Source organism: Neolamprologus brichardi, chromosome 6 (assembly GCF_056152115.1).
Source record: "Neolamprologus brichardi isolate AB-2024 chromosome 6, ASM5615211v1, whole genome shotgun sequence".
Lineage (NCBI taxonomy): Eukaryota > Metazoa > Chordata > Actinopteri > Cichliformes > Cichlidae > Neolamprologus > Neolamprologus brichardi.
In genome coordinates, this window is record NC_142109.1 from 11,622,488 (window position 1) to 11,647,434 (window position 24,947).

The window sequence follows — 24,947 nt, forward strand, 5'->3', positions numbered from 1 at the left end:
CATGCAAAGTACGCTTACTACGAGCTTCGACGCTGTTAAACGACGGCATGTGCTTCCTTCGAAACTCTGTGATCTCAGCGTTGTTTTAGCAAATAACAGTTTTGTTTTGCGATAGCGTGGGAAAACTACTTTACCCAGAAGCCTAAATTCCAGCGAGGTCTCTGATTGGTGCTGTTCGCTGTTACCATGGAAATGTTCAAATGTTTCAGGAAGGTCGTATTATATTTTATTACACACACAGAAACAAACAAAAATAACTATATATATATATATATATATATATATATATATATATATAAAAGTTCTGAGACAGCACTACGGAAGCTCTTGGCATTGGAATCCGGGATTGCAGTACATTATGAGTAGTGTAGTGTGAGAAGGATGAGTCATTTCTTCACCCTTAAAACCTTCGCCTTTTTTTTCATTTCCCACTTTAGAAATTCAGATCACAAGTTTTTTTGTTCATAGTTCACCTCGTAGATGGCTGAGTTTGTGAGTTTGAGGCTTAAAACTCTTTTCAATGAGCCTTAAAAAAAACTAACTGGTTTTTACATCAGAAAAGTTTTTTCATATCCGGTCCGGTTTTGGCTTTACCGCAATCTGAAGTCGTTTTGATGTAATTATTTTTCGGTTTTAAAATGAAAACATTAACGGAACTATTGAGCAAGTAGCCAGAAAACGGCGCCAGAAAAAGGAAGAACCGGAAGTTTACTAATATTCACCTGACCTGTCTGGCAAATAAATTGTAAGCCAATGTAGTTTGTTGTTTTTATTTTAAAAACGCTGAACGTCCGGACAGATGGACCCAAAGGGACCCTCTCTTTATGCAGTACGTACCTTTCAATGCACATTAAATTGATTGCCACGTCAACATCGCGCTTGTTTCCTTATACTGATGTTTAACTGCACGCGGAAGTTAGCTTGTGAGCTAGCTGGCTAGTTGAAGCTGTCGGCTAAAAACAACACGATGAGACGTGAATTAGCTGCGACTCTGCTTCTCTTGTTCCGCAGCAGGTTTTTTTGGAAATAATTAATTAGTAAATGTTTGCTCTACATATCTCTACCGAGTTCTTTAACTCATGAATATATGCTCATTTTCCTTATTTTCAGTGCCGATATTGAACCGAGATTGAGAACTGAAACCCTATATTAGCTTCTTTTTTACTTTTAGTAGCCAGCACAAGTGGTGTAGAGTAAGCACTCCATAAGTTGTCTTTACGCTTCTAAGTGCCTAAACCTTGACTGACTAGCCTTAAATAATCGTTAGTTTTGCATACATTTTCGAAGTGCACACAAACCTTAAAGCCAGACCTGCTTGGTCTGCTCTCAAATTAATTGCAGACCTGCTTCTGGGTAAGTTTGGGAAGTCATTGTTTTCAGTCACCACTTATTACTTCTATCAGACCCAAAAGCCCATAGTGAATTTGAGATAAAAACGGTTTAAATTTGCTGCTTCTTCCTGTAAACAGCTGCTAAATCAACTCAAACTCAAGGATCTGATCACACTTAATGAATTTAAGGTACTTTTAAGCGACCTGGCGGCAGTTGCATAAAGCATGTATGTGTTTGTTTTAGCAGGCAGGCTCCTCCGCAGATATGACACGAAGCATAGAGGAAGAGCCTTTGGTGGATGGGCCCCTGATCTCTGCTGATGCCCTCCACTCTGCCATCAGGAGAGAGTTTCAGACTGTGCCAACACACTGCCATGCCATCCTGCTGACTCTGCTGAATGTATGATATGCACACATTTGCACATACGCAGTGTTCATCAAGTCATTAAATACCAGTAAGTCTCAAATCCTCTACTCTCTTGTTCTTTTCAGGTTGTTTATGTTGTGTTGTCAGTCTGCGTGGCAGTGCTATGTGTATTAAAATTCGGCCAAGAGGAAGTGTGTAAGAGTATTTTGGGGACAGTCCAAGGCGACAGCGTCATAGTGTTTGCAAAGTCGTGTTTATGGATTCTGGTGCTGGTGTTTACGGGCTGCGTGCATCACCACCACAGTCGTGCTCGGAGCAGAGGATACCTGCGGTTTTACAGACAAACGCAGAGGCTGAAACAGGTGCCGTTCATCATACACTCTACAGGTACAACTTTTCATGAGGATACAGTGAATGAATCTGTAATGGGCAGTGTTATCCACTAGGTGGCAGTAATCCTAAAACATAAATAAGTGTTTATATTTCTGTGTGTGTGAACAGGAAACGCTCTGCTTATGACTCTTCTGGCTGCGAGATTACCACAGACTGTACACGTCTACATGCTGCTCAGTATTCTGGGATTTGAGGTCTTGTTGACATTGCCATACCTGCTGTATTACATAGGTAAAGTGATCTTATTTTAATGTTGAGTAAAAGAATCTCAATCGGGGATTTAAGATTGACTCTTTTGTAGGACTGCAGACAAATTTAAGGTTTCTAAAATAATGTAGTTGTAGAGTAATAAACCATTTTAAAAATAAAATATACATTTGAAAAAGGGTAGGTATAGACAAAATATACAGTTTTAAAATTCTTTAGGAAGAAAAAACTGAAATATAACTTCCTTTACGTACAGATCAGATAAACTCGTTGTGGTCAAACTTCAGTCTGGGTGTGTTTTGGGACGTGTGTGAATAAAGACAGAATGCTATCATTTTCAACTTCATACACCAATATTTTATTCACAATAGAACACTGAAGATGAATGAAATGTTTAAAATTAGATGTTTTAATATTCTTAAAAAATCTCAGCTCACTTTGAATTTCTTCAGCGGCAACACATCTCAAAAAAGTTGGGACCGGGAGAGCAAAAGGTTGGAAAAGTAAGTAGTGCTAAAATCAAACAGCTGCAAAAACATTTTCAACTAATCAGGTTAACTGGCAACAGGTCAGTGACTTTAGTATAAAAATGAGCATACTGGAAAAGCAGAGTTTCACTTATCTGCACAAACACAGCATCTATAAATTGTGGAAGATTTTAAAAAATAATGTTCCTTGAATAGCTATATCTCATCTGGAGTACATTAAGAATCTGGGGAAATTTCTCTGTAGAAAGGAACAAGACTTAGGGTCACTACTGGATGCCTGTGAGCTTCAGGCCCTCAGCCAGCACTGCATTAAAAACGGATATACAATATCAGTGAATTCTGTTAGTACATTCATCATTATTATTATTATTATTATTATTATTATTATTATTATTATTATTATTACATACATCTACATTTTACACAGCATCCCATATTGTATATTAGCTGCAAAAAGGCAGCACATGGAAAAATAAAGAGGAAGTCCATGCTTAGCTTAATCATTCTTTTTTTAAATAACTGTTAAAGACATTATCTTCTCTTTCCTAAAAAGCCGCCTGGCAGTGAACAAAAGCTGTTTTCACTCATGCACTACAGCCCCTAAACTTTTTTTTCTTTTTTTAAGACATTTTTTTGCCCTAATCAGTCGGGGCAGACATTAAACAGTCTTTAACCTGCCTGCTTTCTAGTAAAGTCTGTGTAATGGTTGACTGAATCCTTGTGGGAATAGAGCAAGTAATTGTCCAGAGAGTTCATAGCGAGCAAGTGGGTGTCCTGTGTCTGCCACATGTAAGATAATGCACAGACCAGGTTTTTCCAGATATTTTCCAGAGTTTCATTGTGAAAACAACTCTTGACTAAATACCGAATATCAGTTTGTTTTGTTTTGGTTTTTTTCATGTTTTTTCTCAGATTTAAAAAAAACAGCTGATATAAGACCTCCAGAGACACGTTTGGGACTTTATCTCTACCACGTTCACTGGCTTCCACACAGCTTGTAGAGTTTAATGTAATAACACTTTTTTTACTGTTGGTTCTCAATCACTAGTTCATAATAAGAGTGTGTTTTTTTTGTGCTGCAGCATCACTTATTAGATAGCAGCTCTATCATCAGCTGTTTTTTATATTGAGAGGCACACCCTGTAGATTACATTACACACACACACACACTACCCCCACACTGTGTCTTAGTGCGTTTGCATTACAATACCTGCCCTGCCCTTTTCAGACTCGACAGCATGACAATCAACCATTCAACTCTCTGTCCACCCTCCTTCTCTCTGCTGATCTGCTGATTCTTTGCTTCAGATTCAGCATGGTGTTTGCAGACTTTGAACACTGTCTGTGTTTCCACTGTGTGCGTTTCCTTTGCCTTAGCCCTCAAGAACAAACTGGTTAAATTTAGCTATTGTTATTTAACCCTGTGATACACATTTCAGATTAAGTAGCTTTGGTGGCTTGTTGGCTCAAAGCAGTGGCTATTAACGGAAAGGTCCCTCACTGTGACGCTGCTTTTCTCTTTTTGTAGTATAAAACTCATTGTTGATTAGGATGGTGAAACCAAACTAATCTACAAATTTTTTTATCATCTGTTTTTTTTTGTTTGTTTGTTTAATGTCAAGTTAGCTAAAAGTTTGCTTTTTATGTAGAAACAGCCTTTAGAATCAGACTTGCAAACAGTGTGATGCATTTTTAAAAAGGCAAAAAATAAAAAGCACAGAACTATAATCTAGTCATGAAATGCATTAAATGCATGCTTTCCACACATGCAGTGAAATACGCAGGTGATGCCCAGCATGCCTAAAACCAAATCAGCTTTCATACAGGAGGACCGGGTATAGTAGAAGACACTGCTGTGTTCAGATGGTTTTACAGGGCAGAGACTCAGATTTACTTCATTTAATTGTACGTAAGTATTTTATAAGATGAAGCTATACACCGCGTACATGCACAGCTGTAAATGAAGTCAACGCCTTATTTTAATATAAATCTCTAGAAATTCTTGAAAATCCCAGTTTTCCATTTGAGGCACAGGCAAGTTATCGGGGTTATACAGATTTGTTTTTCTGCCTTTGTTGAAGAATGGGGAGGAACCACAGGAAATGATGAGAGATGTGACTAAAGTCCCCCCAGGTGCTAGTGATCTGGAGACGTTGTGGCTCATGGTTGGCATCTTAACCCCTAACAAACGCAACCGCTACATCCATCCACCCGTTTCTTTTAACTGCTTATCCAGCTTAGAGGAACTGAGGCTTATCCAAAGTGTCAGAGGGTGAAGACCGCAGCAACATATGACAAAGATCTGTTTTTTAATCAATTGTGTGAATTGCAATTTGTTGCCTTCAAAAATACCACGATGCAATATTGTCGTAATCGGCAGTTAACAGTATTTTGCCCATGGTGTGTGTGTGTGTGTGTGTGCTTGAAGTCCTGCCTCCCTCTGAGTGCATAAAGGAAAACTCCTGTTAAAGATGCTAAATCAGAGGATGCTGATATTGAAGAATCATGTGATGAAAGGAAATCCATATTAAAGTTGTGTTTGGCAGCTGAGGGGCACAGATGTGAGATGAAGATACCGAAGAGCCACAGAGAAAAGATTAGAGGCATTAGGATTTAACCTAGCCAAAGGGTAGCCCTCACCCCCTTCACCCTCTTCACCCATAGGAGACCCATGCACATTGTCCCTGTGTTTACAGTGCTGGTTTTTCAGTGTGTTTGTGTGTGGTGGGGGGTGTCCCTGGTCACCGGTTGCATTCCTGCTCAGATCAGTGCAGTCAGGCATAGCACAATCAGAATGATGCCTCACAGCACGAACCGAGCACAAACAGGCACCCTGACAGATCGGAGAGAGTCAAGGTGGCACCAGTGAGGTCGTGAAAAAGAAAATGAAAAAAGCAAACTCTTTTTCTTCTTTTTCTCAGAGAGAGATGTAATGCCTGCAGCCATAAAGTCCATGCAGGAAGGCCTCGTTCAACTTGTCTTTGAAGTGCGTGCCTGATTGTGATTGCGTGTGTGGGTATGTGTCTGTGCTCGTGTGTGTGTGTCTTTGAAGGTTTTCTGTATGTTTCGACCTCTCTCATTTTAACATGAATACCCTCTCCTCTATAGACCTCCTTGCACATCAAAGCCATGCCCCGGCCTTCAAAGGCCTACCTTACATCTCTCTTTTCTGGCTGGCCAAGAACTTAGTGTAAGCACTGCAGGGCACAACAGAGACACACACATTGATGCTGATAGCTGCAGTATAACCCGAACACACACCAACCCCATATACTGCATGATGGGGGGGAAGTAAAACAAGACTGAATCACTTTTAAAAGATTCAAACCACATTTTTGATCAGGAGGTCCTCCATTATTTTATCATTATTAGTATTATTATTATTTTAGAATATATTTGTTTGATGCCTGTCAGTGCAGACTAAAAGTGAATATTTAATCTCTCACACCATTTTATGAATGATAAATAATCATCGATGTTTAATGCTTGGAATATTTTTTCCTGCAGGTAAATGATAAATGTTAATGTGCCTTTTTAATGCGCCTCATTCAACAAACCTCGCTATATATAGTAAATGTGGGTCGGTTTGCATGAAAAATTACCCTGTGCTCATTGTTTGCAATACTGTGGCTTACTTTATCTATTTACTGATAGATGATAGAAAAGACTCTTAGACAACATTACTCGTAAGGGAAAACAGGCTCTCGGCTGACCTACTTGCAAAAGATCTATAGTTATTGGAAACTGAGCACTGGCGTTCTTCTTTCTACCCACTGATTGCTACACCGGAAGCCTGGGAGTTTTAGGATTCAGAGCAGTATCTTAGCTGTTCCCAGGACTGCACTGCTCATCATCTCAGATGTTGAACCTGTTGTGTGTTCTCCTAGCCTAACATACCAAATTCCACTCCTCTGTCCACCATCTGTTCCAGTGGTTCCTTCAGGCTCTGCTACTTCTCCATCTTCTCATGCTCCTTCTTTCTGATGTTATTGTCAGCTGGGATTACCACATCTGTCACAGCTGGCCTCCTCTGCTTCTCGTCAGCCACCGCTGTGTCTGGCCGGTTAGTCAGCAGCTGCTCGTGTGTCTGGAACTTGAAGTTCCACAGGGTCTCGGCTCTGCTGTTCTCAACCACATTTCGCTACTCTGTGCTCGACTTTGATGTACTTTCATAGCATATACTACACCTAGAAGGCATCACCGCTGCTTCTCTCTGTTATCTTTATGCTTTCTGTTCAAAAGTGTGTTCTTCCTGGTTCCTCTGTTATGTGGCTAGGTCATGGTGCTGCATTGATGCTCTTTGGCTAAAAGAAGGAGGATTGTGGGAACTTTACCAAAGCTGTTATGCAGATGTACTTGCATGTGGTCCTTCAAAAACATTAAGAATCTCAAAGCTTTGTTGAAAAGCATCAAGAACTGGCTTCAGTCAGTAGTTTTCATTGTTTTGCTTTGCTTCACTAGAAAGACTCTTGTGGTATATTGTAACGCTTGTCTTTTCATGGTAGAAGTTGTAACACCACAAACTTTAACAAGAGTAGCCCACATAACTGGTTGTGGGACATATTTTTGACACTGCCCCCTGCTGATGATGCATAGCTACAACAATGTAGACGTGGGTCTGCAAAGCCGTGGCGCACCGACACTACCGGCGCACTACCATGCTGGGCGCATTCGCTCTTAGCACTTCTGCAGCTTCGCTGTTGTCACCTGGAAATGGGCCTTCCTGGATGGGTCATTGAGGCTTCTCAGATGCGAGCAGACCAGGCCTGAGCTCAGCCATGAGAGTCTGTAACAGGAACATGTGAAATGTATCACTTCCTTTACACTGCCCAATCCATCCATCCTGGTGTGTCTGTCTGTTGAAGTCGGAATTTTACTGAAGCAGATGCCTGCAGCGCTGACAGTGTGTCTGCTAAAACTAAATGTAAATACATCATTTTACGATGTTAATAAGATTTTTCCTGCCGCATGCAGTGCATGCTTTCCTTAGATTTATTTGCGTTGTTAAATATTCTAATTAATGTAAGTTAAAACGGCTAAATGTTCAAATATATTTAAAGTAAAATGAAATCTGCAAAGTTTTCATACATCTGCTTTTTAAAATATATATATTTTTGAAAGGCGTTTTTCTTGTATGAAACTTGGGAATTTTAATTATTGAGAAAAATCAAGAGTGAATACACGCAAAATCTGATCAAATTAGAATTTCCTTTTTCATTTCTATTCATTTTATTATTTCTTGAACAAAAAAAAGCTGCTTTTTTTTTTTTAATATATGAAAGCGGTTTTGTGAGCTGGGAAAATGGTTGATTTTTTTTTTCTCTCCTGGTATTGTAAATATTTCAGAGCAGTTTGTGATTTTTCTGCATCAAACAAAGGCTCATCGTGACATTTTGCCTTTATACCCTTTTGCTTTTCTCTCCTCCGCCTCATTTCTGAGGAATGTAGGAATGTCTCTCTCCCACAAATACTTACTTATTATTGCTTTATTTACTTGTGAGCACACACACACAGATTTAGGGCCTCATTATGCAGGAATGTGTAGCATTTCTTTGGATTGTGTGTGAGTGTTGATGTTGAGATGCTGCACTGTAGCAAAGTAAAGATAGTGCTCTTTAGAACCTCCCTGACAATTTCCTCTGGCTAATGACGCTCAAGTCTTATCAATACTCAGCCAGCTCCTCCCTCTGGCCTCCATCGCAGCCTCACCCATACAGGCTTACAGACGTACTCAAACCGTAGCCTTGTGACCCTAAAAACTCCTCCAGCACATATTTTGTTTGCAGCTTCTCTTACTGTAAGCTATTGGACCCACCATACGCACACCTTGTTGCTAGCACCACCCCTTAGTAAAGGTGCATGTTTAGGGTGTGAGAATTAGAGGTTTAAGTGCAGGATATGGCAGCCCATAAGAACTAACTGCAGGATATAACAGCCTCTATGTGTTTAGGAGAGTCAGAGGGATGAAAAACAATTTAAAAAAATAAAAAAAAGTGTCATGTTTCTCACCTAGGCGATTATCGTGGCTAGAAACTTGTCACTGCTCAATAATGTCTGTGTGTCTTTACAAGCAGTCGGCAGCATTAAAACTCGGGTTTGATGATTTTATTGCGAGGCTAAGAGCTTTTTGTTTGCTTTTCCAGTTAAAGTGATGCGGTTCAACAGAGAGCGCGCTGCACCAGATGTGAGCCAGGAAGAGCTTTCACACACCTACAGCGTCACCAACGCACCGACTGAGACGGGCTTCAGGTACAGCAGTTTCACTCAGGCACCCACAGAAGTGTCGCTGTGCTCAGATTTAAGTTTCCTCTGTGGAGACACATGAATTGAATAAATGTGATTTTAAGCCATAGCAACATGAGTTTCCATTTTAAAAGGGATCAGTTTTAAAGCATCTCCCGTGATTGGTTTACCATTTACCTCACATTCAGATTGTAAAGATTACAAAATAACTTTGGTGAAAAGGACAATTTTATGATGTTAGTGCTTGGAGATGCAGTCATGTGGGCCTGATGAGGCACAACATGAGACTTGGTGCATGTTTTACAGGATGTGGCAATAGTACAGCTTTCTTTCTTGATATGTTTGAGGCTTCCTTTGTGATCTTTTTGTTTGTTTGTTTTTTGTTTCATAGTGAATTAAATGTTTTCAGTGAGTGAGGTGCTCTAATATGTGCAGACTTTAATTTCTTACTGAAACAAGCAAGCCCTGGCTGGCAGCATATGTTGCTTCCAAACCTGTGTATATACAATCAGATACCAAAACATGTGAGACAGGGTCATGTGTAGCATCCAGTCTTCTTTTAACAAGTCTGTAGACATCTGGGCACTGAGGAGAGGAGCTGCTGGAGAGGAATGTTGTCTCATTCTCGTCTAATACAGGATCCTAGCTGCTCAGTCCTGGGTCTTCTTATTTTCCATTTAATGACTGGCCAATTTTAATTTTTTTATATTATGTTTTTTTTATTCGGGTAAGATCTGACCTGCAGGCCAGTTAAGCACCTGGACTCTTCTGCTACAAAGACATGCTGTAGCAGTGGATGCAGTGTGTGGTTTAGCATTGTCTTGCTCAAATATGGAACGTCTTTCACGAGTAAGACGTCACCTGGATGGGAGCGCGTGTCACCCCAAAAGCTGCGTGTATACCTTTCAGCATCGATGATGCCTTTCCAAATGTACGTTGACACTAATGGACCCCCAAACCATCAGAGATGCTTACTTTTGAACTGAGCGCTGAAGCAAGCTGGATGCTCCCTCTGCTCTTTGGTGTTGTCTGCAAAAAGAATTTCAAATTTCAATTCGTCTGACTACAGAACAGCTTTCCACATTGCCTCAGTCCATTTTAAATGAGCTTCGGCTCAGAGATGATGGCGGCATTTTTGGACCCTCACACTCTTTTTGAAGATTTTGTAGACATTTTTTTTATTGCTGTATAGTTTGAGAAATAGTATCCTTGTCAACTAGTGTCAGTGTGTCTTTCCATCAAATTCAAACTGAGGACAGAGTCATCCATCATTGATACATAATCACAGTGTAAAAGTTAGGATGGTAAACATTTATTTGGTTTCTTCTAATTAGGAAATTTATTTTCACATGTTTCACATTTACAAAGATTTCTGCCTTTTTTTTCTTTTACTAGAAGTGGGGAGGCGGAAATGTGTGATTGACTCAGTGTATTCGTAGTCATGTTGGATTAATTTAGTGCAAACATGTATCTTGTTGTGTTTATGTGTTTTTGGACAGCAGTAGAGCTTCACAGCACAGAGAAATGAACTGTATCACAGAGTAGACAGTTTACAGAGTAATACTTGAGATAACCCTCAAGGCTGGTATTCTTGTATGAGGATCTTTTACAAACTCTTATTTTTGTTACAGAGGAAGCTCTAATCTGGAGGAGGTGGTGGAGAAACAGGCCGATCTGATCGAGTACCTGAAACAGCACAACACCATACTGAGCAGGAGGCTGCTCAACCTCACCGCACAGCACTAACCACAGTTTGGCCTCCTCCTCGATGCCAGACGAGGACACCCTCCAACGCTCTGGGGAAAAGAGCCTGATCATTTAACTCTACAAGGAATTTAAAAAAAGCAATTGGAGGCTTTAAAAGAAGGGGGAAGCTGTGGGCAAATGCACCTGTACACACAGACTGAGTGAGAGGCATGTGGGGCATCTTCACCTGAAATGGACAGATAATGGAGGAGGAGGTGAACTGAAAGTGGGAGGGCAGTTAAAGAGGCAGAGGGGAGAAGTCGTGGGTCACAGATCAGAGGTGAAGGGGGGGGGGGGGTTATCACTGTGCCACGACCCCCGGTGACCCACGTGTGCCGCCGCTTTTTGTTGCTGTGAAAGAAACAGAGCGGTGAAATTGTTCTAAAGATCATCTTCACCGAGCAGGGAGAGGTTATCACTTATCAGCATCAAACTAAACGAGAGCGGTTAAACCATGCTGTACAACGTGTAAGTGCTTTTTCTGTATCTAAAAATGTGTGTGACGGTGGTTTATTTGGGGAGTGTGTTTCTTTGTTCAGTCACTGGATTTGTTTGTGATCAGATTTCAATAAAGCTTTAATATTCTTGTGATTTTTAAAGCCTTTTCACTGTGAGATTTGAGACAGTATCCAAGTATGTGGCAACTGCTTTGTTTTTGTCAGCGAGTGTTTATCTTGTGTGATGTGGTGCAAGAGCACGAAACAATAGAAACACAGCAGTGTCAACATCAGCTGGAGTAAATGCCTTCTCCCTCTTCGCATAAAACTCCCAACAGTCACGGGACTCTACACTAACGAAATGTGGAGATTGTCATTTGAAGCCTTGGTGTTTGTTCCCCATTGTGTCTCCTTTATGCTCCGGCATCCGTAACTCCACAGGGAGTGCAATATTTACAAGGGTTTTCCCGTGTGGCTTGAAATGAGAGTGCAGATTTAATAGGAGGCCTTCGGGTAGCAGGATTCCCCGTTTGATCCGGGGCATTTAACATTCATATATATATATATATATATATATATATATATATATATATATATATATATATATATATATATATATATATATATATATATATATAATTTTTTTTTTTTTTAAATCCTGTTTTGTCAAGAGTTAAGTGTAATCTGGATGTAGTGCATTGCATCTTTACCACAAACACAATCAAAACAGTTTTCTTTTTTGTTTTGTTTTTATTAAAAAGTAATTCAATAAACATCTGAAGTGCATACAATATAAACAATTTGTAGCTATACTAGGGGTATTTACAGCTCTTTGGTCCGCAGCTTTTTAAGTGGATTATTGAATATACTTGATGATATTGATTAAACGCTCACATCCTATTTTCCCCGTTTTATCATTTGGAAGGAGCTCAAAACTGGCCGAGCCCAGCTCCGTGGTCGCCCAGCTGTTGTAGCTTTTCATGGTTTGATGAATATTCAGATTTTTGCTGCAGAAGCAGATACATGTACATTAAAGTCTGTGGGTGGCATCTTTGTGGAGTCCCATATCTCCCCTTCTTTCCTGGGCTCCAGCCGTGATGTTTCTGCCACAAACTGCGGTCCATATTCACATTTCTCTCCTCGAGTCTTCCCCATTGCAGTTCTTCTGACCTGTAATGGATAAAAACAGCACTTAGACATAAAGTCACCTTGAGTCCCCTCTTTCACCTCCTCCCAGTTCAGTTTGTGAGATTTATGTCCTCTGTTCTTCGTAAACACTAATCACACACACGCTTTTCCTGACTGCCAACCTGCCGGCCACGTAGCCTGTTTTTGTTAGGCTCGGTTCATAACCTCCTGCTATATATGAACACATGTATGAGTGAACGTCTCTTACCTCAAGGGAAGGGTACTCTGGAGTGCAGAGGCAGGCAGCGTCTGTGTGGGCAGTGGTGTCTGTGGTGTTTTTTCCTCAGGTTCAAGAAATCTGGAGTAAAAGAGATGGTTTGATTGTAGATGTAAACGGATATTTAATTAAATTAGACTGCTATCAGGCAAAAAGCTGCTCATTCATGCGGTCTGCAGGTGGATGCCTGGCATATATCATTTTGAACCTTCTGCAACTCTATAACCTCTCCTGACCACTTTAAGAGTTTCTTTTCTTTATTGCAACCCATTTACAAACAGCTGGGACACACTCACCTAACACGTGATTATTTTTATACGTCCCTAATAAATCCAGACTGCCAGCCAAGCCCAGGAAGAGATAAACCGCCAGATGACTTTATGACTCCCCTCCCACCCCCTCTGCCTGTACCTCTGAAAGAAGCTCCCCCCCCCCCACCCTAAAGGTAGCCTGCTTGCCACTGCTACTCCATGTCATGTAAATAAAGCGCGGGTATTTGCATGAAGTTTTAACACTGCCATTAACAAAAGCGCTCCGGAGCGCCTTCCAGCCGTGGACAAAGGGCCCACCGGTCCTCTTTGCGGATCCCCCGGCGGCGCTCCGCTGTCCTCCACTCCTCCTTTTATCCTCTCATCATCGTGTCCTCGCCATCAGCACATGAACCTATATCACGACCCGAGGCACAAAACCTCCCCCTTAAACAGCAGCCCCCCCCCCCCCCCCCCTTTTTTTTTTCTTTTTTCTTTTTTTGCATCTGCGCAAAGATAACCGCAAAAAAAGTCCGAGAATTTGCGGGGGAAAGCGCACCTGCTAAAAGGCAGGAACACTAAAACGTTTTTTTCCTTATTACAGATGGGGGTACTTATTTGTGGTCAGGCTGAAAGGAGGCTTTAAAAAGTGCTTTTCCTGCATTATGCGAAATCAATAAAAATCGACACTTAATTATCAGTGTCACTCAGCTGTAATTTGTTTATGAGACTGGAGCCTTTGAGCTGAGGACGCTTGATTCCACCACTAAAAGTTTCATTTATTTATTTCAAAATAGTCAAAAAAGTTTGACCTAATAACTCAAAACTGAGAAAAATAATTTCAAGTTACCGGGTGAAAATCTTTGAGATAATAACTGTGAATATTGACTATTTAACTTAAAAAAAAAACTAAACAATTTTCACAACAAGCAGTGAATGCACCACCACTGTTATAAAGAAGTAACGTCCAACATGCCGTCAATAATTGGCCGTCAAATTATCTCGCGCACTTTTAACATTGCTTAGGTTAAAACAAACTTAAAAAAATTAACTCAACTTTTCTATTAAAAGTTTTAAGTCTGTTTAACTCATTGGGTTAAGCTAATCTGTTTTATTAGTGACAGTTAACTATAGCTAACATAGTCCAAGCTTGTTGCTATGGATGCGAGTTTAAGGGTCAGTGCGCAGTGATTCAGAATGCTGCTGACCGGGACTATGTTTTGGTCCATGTAACTGGTAGTAAAGCTTTATTTATGGTTGTTTTTTTGTTTTATTGTACCTAGCAGACATTACTAACGTTAACGTTCAGATTTATAGGCGCCCCCTTTAAAAGGACACTGAAGTCTGAGGACGCTTACCTGGCTTGGCAGAGGAGACCGATGCTGCCATGACTGCGAGCAGCATGAGAAGGTAGAGCAGGTTGAATATCCTCATAGTTAGGTGGCAGCTGGTTTCAGGAGCTGAAACTAATGATAATTTTCACAAATAATTCCGGAGAGTCCCTGTAGCTCAAATCCGGACTGGACTGGAGATGCTGAGTGTCTTTCAGATTTGCCCCTCTTCTCTTTTCAGTCGCGAAATCCTCCTCTGGGAGAATCCAGTACGAACAAGTAGATCTCTTCTGAGAATAATCGCTATGTCCCTGAAGGAATGTGTGTGTCCAGAGTGATTGTCTCTGTGTCTGAGAGGGAAGTGACAAAGGTGCTTCTCCCCCTTCCTCCTTTATACAGCCTTTTTTAGAGGGAGGGGGGCTGGATGGGTAGTTCCCACAACAGCCCCCCCATACACACACAAACTCTCTTTCCCTCAAACACACACACACAAACACACATTTCGGCACATATTGACCCCACATGTAGAGGGGTAATTCAAATGACAGGAAGCCCCCTCCGTGCACCCTGAACTGCCCCTTGAACACACACTCTTATGCTGCATGCTGTATTTTGTGTGCGCAAGTGGCTGATATTTTCAAAGAGAGCGGAGCGAGCAGGCAGGGAAGATTTATCACCTGTAACATTAGAGCAAAGATTTAAGAAGCTGTGACTGGAAATAGCAGGTCCTCCAAGAACCAGATCCCGCCTGGCTCTCCCCTGCCCCCCAACAGATGAAGACACACACACACACACACACATACACACACACACACTTGCATGCACACACACACATATATACATCTGGAGCTTTTGGGTGTTGAGGTGGTGGGGGCAGTTTGCATCCAGCATTTTGGGGGGCAGCGGTCCTCCGAATTAAATCTAGGGGACAGCAGACTAATGATGGCCAAATACGTCTTAACTGTCTGTGTAGATCTTGTACTGTCTCTGAGTGACAGCATGAAGGCCTGCCTCTGTAATGTTGGCTTTTAGTTGGTTGTTTCTCTCATCACATGGATAAACCATTACAGTTAACCCCCCCCCCCCCCCCCCCCCACAATATCCAGGTGAACTTGATAAATATCTTATAGCACAAGGATAACAAGAGAAGTAAACAAAGCATTCTGTGGCTAACTTATATAAAGATTGTTTAGTTATTCTTATTTTTCTGGCGTCATCCGATGAGAGGGAGCAGCAGAACCTCAGCAAGGATTTTTAGAGCCTTTGTTGCTGTTTTTGTGGGTGTACCTGTACATTAAAGTGTTAAATGTTGTGCAAAGTCTTCTCAGAGATCTAATCTTGTTCACATCCTTGGATTGGGGCATGATTTAAATCAAATTTGGCTGACTTTAGAGCAGGGTTGTCAAACATAAAGCCCTGGGGTAAGAATCGGCCAGCAAGGACTCCAATCTGGATGGCTTTAGAAAATATGAGGGAAGGGATAAAGTCTGGATTTTTAACTGCATCACAGCTTTTCCCACTGATAAAAGACATTATTATTATTATTATGCCAAAAATGATTAAATAATCATTAAATAATTTATTTTTTTTACAATGGATCCACAGCGAAATTAAAAATGAATACATAAATCAAATAAACCAGAACTTTGCACATTTAAAAGCCCAAAGAGTGGTGCTGACAGGTTTTTCATTTACAATAGCAGCATTTCTCTCGGCTTTGCTTCTTTTGTTTGGTTTTGGTAAAAAGAGTCTGTATTGTATAAGCGCTGTTTTTATTATGCCACATTCCAACAAATATCCAGCCCTGCGTGGGTATCCGGGTAGCCCATCGTTGGGGTTTCCTGCAGCAGGTAACCCACTTCACTTGGCATTAGCTCTGCAGTCACTGGCTGCGTGCGGGTGGGACTCATTAGTGTGTCTGCTGACGGCTGTCTCTGTGGACTGAGTCTCTCCATTCAGCACCCAGCTAATGAATTAACACATTAAGATGAAATGTCAGCCGTTACATGTGAATGAGGATTAGAGGAGCAGCAGGACACTAATGGACCGCAGGGCTTGAAACAGTCAGAGAGTCTCTGAACGAGCACCTGGGCCGTCAGCTCCTTCAGCTCTCAAGAATAAAGCCAAGGCCAGGGTCTTTGTGTTTTTTAGTGTTGTTTGTCGGTGTCGCATTTTGAAATGTTGCCTTTTATTGCTTTATGATGTTTGCAAAAATGCTCCTTGAAATGACAGAGATTCTTCCCCAACAACACACAAACACACACACACACACACACACACACACACACACACACACACACACATTCATCCTACTGCAAACACTCTGCTGAGGTATGTAGTTTGTTTCTGTGGTGAGCTGCACTTTGCATATCAGCTGCCTTTGTCATTTAAAAAACTTTTATTTTCTCAATTTGAATATGCTTATTTGGTCTCAATTGTCATTCACAGCCACCTGGTATCCACTGCCCGCTAACTCCTGCCAGACCTCTGCCTCTCTGTGTTCCTCACTTTCTGTCTACCTGCCCTTTGGAGTAAGAGAGTAAGATTCATACCAGATTCTCCCACCAGGTCTTCGCTGCAGAGCGTGTTGTAATAATTTGCCCTTATAAAAGGGATTATTCGTGTTTACGAGGATTACCCAGCCTGCTTGAACACACCCCCGTGAGAGAGGCACACACAGACTGGGCGAGCTGTCACACTGCTGCAGTACCCTGGCAGGGCTGCAGGTGAAACTTGTTCTTTTGTGGCGTGAGAGCCATCTTTGGTTACTTAAACAGTGCAGTGTATTTTTGCATTGTATGAAGTGTTTATCAAACAACAAAATCCCCAAGCAAGCCCAAGATAACATGTGAAGATAATGAGTTGACATAGATAGAAAACAGAACAGCTGCAAATCCACTTTTGCTGTGGAAATGACTGAGAAGGATGAGCATTTATCTAAATTGTTTCTTCCTGCTTTGATAAAACAGCATCAGGATGTGTGCTTTATGTGTTCATGTGTGTGATGGAAACCATTTGGAAAGCGGATTTACCTCTCTGAGTGTAAAGTAACCAAAATGCAGTCTTGCTACTTGTATCTGAGCTAAAACATCAGCCTCTTTTTGGATTAGAGCAAGAATTTTATTGGCTGATTAAATACTTTTTTGTCAGTATTTTTAAAGCAAAAAGTCTCAATAAATTAAATTAGACAGACTACTGAAATTGTAAAACTCAAAAGTCTGAGTTTGGGCAGTTTGTCCAGCATAGCAGTGAACGTTAAAAGATTTTTTTTGACATTTCAGAACCATGATGTGACTAAATGAGGAAAAATAGCTGGTAGCAAATTATTTGCAGCCTTATGTGTGACCATTTATTTGAAACATTCCCAAGTACCAGCCCCGTTATTAATCCCGTCGCTCAGCGTGCTCACATTTTAGTCTAATGTGTGCCTGAACTCAGCAGGCAGTGTGCTCTGAATTAGTGTGCAGCTCAGAAAACAGTTGGACTGCAGGGCTGCTGTTATTACGAGTGTTAACAGCAGTCCTGGTTTTCCCAGCAGCTGTACTGACTTTACAGCATCTCCTCCCCTCCTCTTAAAGTTTCACTTTCTTCTTTTCCCCTGTCATCATCTCCTGACCGGGATCAGCAGATAAGGAGCTTTCTTTATCTCTGACGAAACTTGCACGGAAGAACAGTGCTCCATAAAATGCCCCTGTAACTTTTAGACTTGGGTGATCATTAGCACATATCATTAAAACACTGAAATGGTAATATAAGGTACATGCTGTAGATGGGTGACCAGTAGAACTTTTTAGTGAGTTTTTTTCCCCATTGAGCTTCCAGATCACTGTTCTTGAAAGTCTTTTCAACTTCGCTGGAGGCATAAACAAAAGACAGGTCATCCTCTCAGTTCCTTAACACACTATTTTCAAACATTTATCTAGCGCACAGTTAATGTGGCAAATCAACGCCCACTTTTTTATACTTGATATCAATCACATAGGTCGATACTGATGTTTAGCTGATATGGCAGTACAGCTGTAGATTTGATGATGGTTGAGGATCTGGTGATTCTCTGTGCCACAGTTTTTAATTTGCATTAGAGATAGAACAAAATAAACCCAATAAACTTTCCATTTTTATTACCACATTTCACATTACTATTCATACACAACTGCCTTTTACATTAGAACACAGTTATATTAAAAAATCATGAGCAGCGGGACTGCTCAATGGTGATATTGAAATATTTCATGACCAATATAACACAGTATTATGATTTATCAAGGATTTATTTTGCTAAAAACAAAGATACCAGAACCAGTCGGTTTAATGGAGATATTTAGTTATAAATATTTTTCATCGTAGGTTCTCAGATGTAAATATTTAGCAGTTGGGCTACATGTTATGATAGAAAGCTGAACACATTTCCATTTTACACACTGCTGGTTGTTCAAGAAAGACAATGTGAATGAGTTCTGAATTTATGGGAAATTTCTGGGTGATTTGATACAGAATGGATTACATGAGAAAATAATGAGGGCTAATATAGGCATATAGGTTGTTATAAGCCTTGTTGCAAATACTGCTGGCCTGAAAATAAGACTCGGTCAGTTTAGTGATGGGTGAATGTTCAAAGACAATGTGGTTGAATAGCTAAGCTGATGTTTACAGTTAATATTTATTTGGTTATCTGGCACAGAAGAGGGAATGAATACCAAGAAAACCAAAATAAACAGAATAAAAGCAAATATTGGCATTATAAGACCACAATTTCACAAATAGTCCAAAGATTGCATATAATTATGACCTCCTTGTGCTTTATATGGAAGAGTTTATGTTTGTTTCTTTTTAAGAACGATCACCCCTCTCTTTATAGGACGGTTTGCACGTGAGATGTTTCCATAGTCTAAGGTCTTATGAATCAAAGAGCTGACGTGATGGCCGGAGCTTGTGTGGCTTGTTCTGTTTCTCATTCAGGAGCAGAGTGTAGGTGATGAAACGAGTGGTCATAGTTGAAATGTGCCGTGATGTCTGAATTTGTAGGGGTGTGTCCTTGTCCTTGTGTCTGTGTGCACGGGTGTGTATTGTGGCCTGTTGAGTTCATTGACCATCATTAGAGTGATAGTGGGTCTGTTGTCATGCCACAATATCGTCAGTGTTAATGAGGGCTGTAGCCATCCAGCCAGAGCTTAATTACTCTGAAGACCCTTTATCTCTTCAACAGCCCAATACTAACCTCAATGGCTGCATATACACATGAACAGGAGTACACACCCAGTACACACACACACACACACACACACACACACACACACACACACAGGATCATCATTACACACCAAAGACGCTGCCTTTTAAAGAAAATCTTCCTCAATTGCTTTATTCTGGAGCTCCTCCTCCGCTTCATGTCAACCGCTAGACGGCTGACTGCAGAGGAGTGACGGAGGGCTTAAGGGTCGAGGGGCATTCTCCACAGGGAGCAGCCTCTAACCCCCTGGGATGTCACCCCACGAGGGCTGCAGGGGCCGAAAGTCACTTGGTTTGTTAAATCCTAACTCAGACATCACGGCTTGTCAGAGATCTGTGCATCAGTGTTCGGCTCTGTCTGGTTCTTCAGCTCCACGGCATTTAACTCTACCTCTTTTTGTGTGGCCTCAGTTCAGAATTCAGCTGATGCTTTTTTAAAACTGTAGATGGAGCTAAAGAGCAAATTATCATAGAGGAAAGAAAAGATGTGGTGTTACAGTGATAAACTGTACAAACAGGATCTTTGCTCTACAAGTTTAGCTAATCGTCCTCTCCAGATACCTAAACAAATATGCTGAGATCACGTTATGCTGTTAGCAATTTGTGTTACACTTCTAAATGATTACCTTCAGCCTTATAACAATACTCATAACTCACGAAGCTGTATAATTAATAGGGTACAAGTTTATTGGCACCTTATCTTTATTGTGGGAACCTACTGTAATGGGCATTGCGTCAACACTAATACAAAAAAAAAAAAAAGAACAGTAAGCGATGTTTTCAGTTTTGCCTTCACTCAGCTGGGGTTTATAATGTTTGCTTTATGTGTTCTGTCCAGCTTCTTTGATGATCACTCTCTGCTTCCTGTTACATGGCCGCAGTTTCTTCACTTCATAGACATCTTTTTCTGAGATAGAGCATAGATAATCGGCGTTAGAGAGGCTGACGTTGGTTTCTGTGGTGATATCAGAGGCTAAATGTGTACCTGGCCCGGCTGCCTGTGGTTGAAAACAGACTGAAGCCAAACTGAAGAGAGTGAAGATGATGAAGGCAACAATGATGAAGGTCAGCTCAAAGCCAGTGAATAGCAGTTCCATCTACACAACTATACAACACAAAACAGGACTCATTTATACAGAGAAATGAAGAAATTACTCTTTGCCACAGTGTAGCTTCACTGTATAATTTTATGCTCGGGCACAGACAGAACTACCACACAGGCTCATTTCCACGCCTAAAGCTGGAATTACTAAACCCACACTGGCAAAGCTGGAACATGCAGACTACTCATAGAAAGGATCTTTTTTATTTTATTTCTTTGCACAGTCGAGGAGCGTATCAGGTCACATTTCAGTGCGTGTTATACCTGTATAACCATGCACGTGACAAACAAACAATCTTGAATCGAGCTCACTAAACTTCTTGCTTCTAATTATACAGTCACCAACCACTGTGTTGGGTATACCTGTTCAGCTGCTTGTTATAGAAAATTTCTAGTCAGCCAGTTAGATGGCAGCAACTCAGTGGATTTAGGAATGTAGAAATGGTAAAGATGACCTGCAGAAGTTCAAAGTGAGCATCAGAATGAGAAAGAAAGGCGGTTTTAATCTTTTCAAATGTGTTATGTTGTCAAATGGGGGTCTGAGTATTTCAGAAACTGCTTAAATGCATCTCTACGGTTCACAGAGAATGGTGAGAACTTTGAAAGAGATGCGCTGCAGCAGCAGACTTCTGCCACTTCTGTCCTCTAAGAACAAGAGGCTATATTTCACACGGGCTCACCAAAATGTGACAATAGAACATTGTAAAAATGTTGCTGATCTGATGGATATCAATTTTATCTGCAACATTTGGGTCACAGTTTGGTGTGGTGTGAAAGCATGGATCCATTTTGCCTTGTATCAACTGTTCAGGCTGCTGGTGGTGGGAGATGTTTTTTTGGCATGCTTTAGCCCCATTAGTACCAACTGAGCATCTTTTTAAATGCCACAGTCTCCCTGAGTATTTTTGCTGACCATGTCCACTCTTTTATGCTGACAGTGGACCTATCTTCTGGTGGCTGCTTTCAGCATGATAACACACCATGTCACAAAGGTCAAATCATCTCAAACTGCTTTCTTGAAAATGACAATAAGCGCATTGTACTCAGGTGGCCTCCACAGTCACCAGACCTGAATCCGATAGAATGTGGTTGAACGGAAGATCGGTATGTGCAACCGACAACTATCAGCTGTGTGATGCTATTGTGTCAGTATGAACAAATCATCAATCAATGTCAGGTTGAATTAAAGCGGTACTGTACCGCAAAATGAATACTAACATGTACCTAATGAAGTGGCTGGTAAGTGTATACTTCTAAGATTAAGTTATGGACCGTGTGTATTCATGAAAATGGAGCGCATTTTTAAATATTAAACAGTTTAATTCTCTGTAAACTGCCCAGCAAATCAGGCTGTAAATGAGTTCAGAAGACGATTTTTTCTTTTTTTAAAGGCTTTTGCAATCCTTCGAGTGCAGTTCTGCGTGCACTGCCACCAGAGGGCCGTATAAACTTGGAATTGGCATTACATTCGAGACTTCTCTGCTTTATATTCAGCTTGAAATGTGAGAATTCACACAACCTCAGCAGTATCACCTGCTGGGTTTAGAAAGTTAAGAAATGTACAGTGGTATCGCAGTATGAGTGGCAGGCTGAAACTCCAGGCCGGGTTCCCATGAATAAAACAGTCAGTGTGAAAAATCAAAGAAAAAAGTACAGTCACTGAAGTTTCAGGGACTTTCTGTGAACTTAACATCAGTGAATACATTTTTAATCTTCAGCAGTTTCAGAATCAAACATCCTTTATTATATTCTTTTTGTTTTAACTCTTTAGCCATCACGTGTCAGGTAAGCAAAATAGTTATAGATTTACATGTTTATGAAGAGCTGGTGCTGAATAACAGAGAGAGCATTTTTATGTTGTCACAGACAGGCTGAATGAATCAGTGTAGCTGACCACAGATGGCCTGTGATCCCTACATTTTTCTCTCTGTAAATGTAGGCATTCACACTAACAATAGCCTTTGAGCCTTGGCACAAGTGATTCATACTTCTCATTTCAACAGAGTGATCAGATGGCTCGTTCACAACCTGCCAAACACACCTTTTGTTTCTGACCTAGATTTTTCAACTGCCTACCAGTATCAAAGGTAACCGTCAGTGGGTAGAAGAAAACATCCTTGAGCAACTCAAAGAGGAGGTACAAGAAAAGAGTGAAGAAGAAGAAGAGCAGGCACGGTTAGGCTTTTAAAACTTACTGGTAGAAGAATTACAGCTGCTGCTTTCAGATCTAGGTTAGATAAAACCCTTCTGTCTTCACACTCTCACAGGCGCGAGATACTGACTTGACACTGTTTGTTAAAGCAGGCGTTTCTTTGTTCAGTCTTTTTTTTTTGTTTTACAATGTGTAGTGTCGGCCACTCCCCTATGCCTCATCCTGGAGGCTATTAATGCAAGATCCTTTAACAAAGTACACATGCACTTATGTTCAGAGGTTATCAGTTCAACCTTTTTTCCGGTAACCAACAGGTTCACACAGGAGGGGGCTTTGACTGTCACATGCTCAAAGGGCTGCTTTTCCCCTGTGAATCTTCTGTATCTGAATCATAACCCTCATCAAAGTCAGACAGTCAGCACATCGTTTTGTGGGTTTGTGTTAGTCTCTGCAGAAAATGGAAACAGAAAGTTAATTGCTTTGGTTTTTCACCTCAAAATGCAATACTTTATCACAGATCTGGTCACATAAAATAATAATGATTTATTAATAACATTTAATAATTAATGTGTTGCCAAACAAAATAATTTGACCATCTTTCATGTTGTAGGCTATTAAATATAAATGTTTAAAAAAAATGGACCTATCATAATCGAATCTTAGAATTAAATGTAATAATGTATGTATATGTATATATACATAAATCTATAAAATATGATTTATACATTTGATAGAAATTGTGTGGGGTTCATTCATGATAGTAGATTGTAAATAGATATATAAGAATCTTATATCCTGCCTGGACAGTTTGCCTTGTGATCTAGTGGTAGTTTTTTTATCTGAAGCATTCTCTAAGTGGAAGTATAAATGAAGCAATGGAAAAAATAATAATACATTTAATATAATAATAATTTAATATCACTAAAACATAAAATATATAAAACAAAGCAGCAATTCCAGTCAAAGGAAGTACAAATGAAATACAAAGAGAACCTTATTGTGTGAAAATAAGGTTAAAGCTAACGCTTCAAATCTGAGGTTGATAATTAGATGGGTTTGTTTTGACTGGAGGAAGATATATTAAGTTCAGTTATGTGGAAATAACTGTCTCAGTTATGTGGAAATAACTCTGTTATGTGGAAATCCAAATCTCGTTAAACATGTGTGCCACACGTGCTTAATGCTTGCAGAGTTGACAAACTTCACTAAGTTGATGACAAAAATTCCCTATATGTATGAATGTATATATGTATTTATATATTATTATTATTTGAAATGTGTAATCATTTTTGAAGTATTTTGGTGCTCTAATATTTTGCTATTTTACCTAAGTGTGAGTGCAGACGCTAAGTCACAGTCCAGACATTCGTGTGTGTGTGTGTGTCTTAGTTGTACCATTTGACTGTCCACATTCCTCATTGAGCATCCCTCCAAGTGTGAAGAGGGCAAAAACCAGGAGAGAAAACAAGATGGTCAGCATCTCCAGCTCAGCTAATGAAGAGGCCATCTATTTACGCCTGCTCCCACAGCTGTACATTGATAGTTTCATCAGTGAGATCATCCAACATCATATGACACATCAATTGAAAATGAGGGAGAAACACTTACTTAGCGAGGTAAAGAAGCTTGTGGATGTTGATCATCACGCAGCAGCTGCATTACACAACACACACACACACACACATACACTTTATGTCCTCTCTCACACACTCTCTCTCGTTCTCTCTCTCTGCGTCATGCACTTGCAAGAGCTGTGAAGAGCTGACTTACACGTCCCCTCTCAAGTTTAAGTGAGATCATATTAACCGTAATTATTAATGGTGCCCTGAGCCTCCCCTGAATGTGTGTGTCTGTGTCTCTGTGTGTTTTACACAGAAAGTTCTAACTCCAAAAGCATGCATTTTGTTTTCAAGCATGTTGCTTTTCCTGGGTTTGGGTCTTAAACAGTGAGATGAAGAGCTTCGTGTTTCCTTCCCTCAATAAAGACATGCCTCAGTAACTGAAACTTTCTGTGGAAAAAATGTTTTTTCTCAAGGCTTGTGATGTGGTACAATTGTATGCTGAAACCATGCCCATCTTCAGTGCAAGCATCCAGTAAACATGCTTGTATTCTTTTAAATGTACACTGACAAACTGAAGCTTTGCAGACTGTAACTGATAAAGGAATAGTGTTTGGAAAATGTGGAACCACAATGAGTATTAATTCTGATTACCATTGCCATTATATGTTTTTGTGGTGATGTTTATTTTAGTATGTATGTGTCAGTA

At 40.4% G+C, this 24,947-nt stretch overlaps 1 protein-coding gene and 1 long non-coding RNA gene across 4 annotated transcripts; one reads left to right on the top strand and one right to left on the bottom strand.

Annotated features, from left to right (window-relative positions):
- Positions 1-335: 335 nt before the first annotated feature.
- tmem192 (transmembrane protein 192) lies at positions 336-11,366 on the top strand. Of its 3 annotated transcripts, none has more exons than XM_006796075.2 (6): positions 336-829; positions 1,576-1,731; positions 1,824-2,085; positions 2,200-2,322; positions 8,930-9,035; positions 10,661-11,366. In XM_006796075.2, the coding sequence occupies exons 1-6, from the start codon at positions 800-802 to the stop codon at positions 10,773-10,775; spliced, it is 792 nt and encodes a 263-aa protein (XP_006796138.1). In that variant the 5' UTR covers positions 336-799; the 3' UTR covers positions 10,776-11,366. The 3 variants fall into 3 exon arrangements, with proteins under 3 accessions (XP_006796138.1, XP_006796139.1, XP_035765921.1); XM_006796076.2 differs by having other exon boundaries at positions 1,579-1,731; XM_035910028.2 differs by lacking the exon at positions 336-829 and adding an exon at positions 964-1,353 and having other exon boundaries at positions 1,579-1,731.
- A 7,097-nt stretch (positions 11,367-18,463) lies between these two features.
- On the bottom strand, positions 18,464-24,744 carry LOC102795286 (uncharacterized). The gene is made up of 5 exons (XR_015719124.1): positions 24,288-24,744; positions 24,075-24,208; positions 22,723-23,127; positions 20,411-20,530; positions 18,464-20,332 (listed from the first exon to the last, which is right to left on the bottom strand). It is a non-coding gene; the product is annotated as an uncharacterized LOC102795286 (long non-coding RNA).
- Positions 24,745-24,947: the final 203 nt, after the last annotated feature.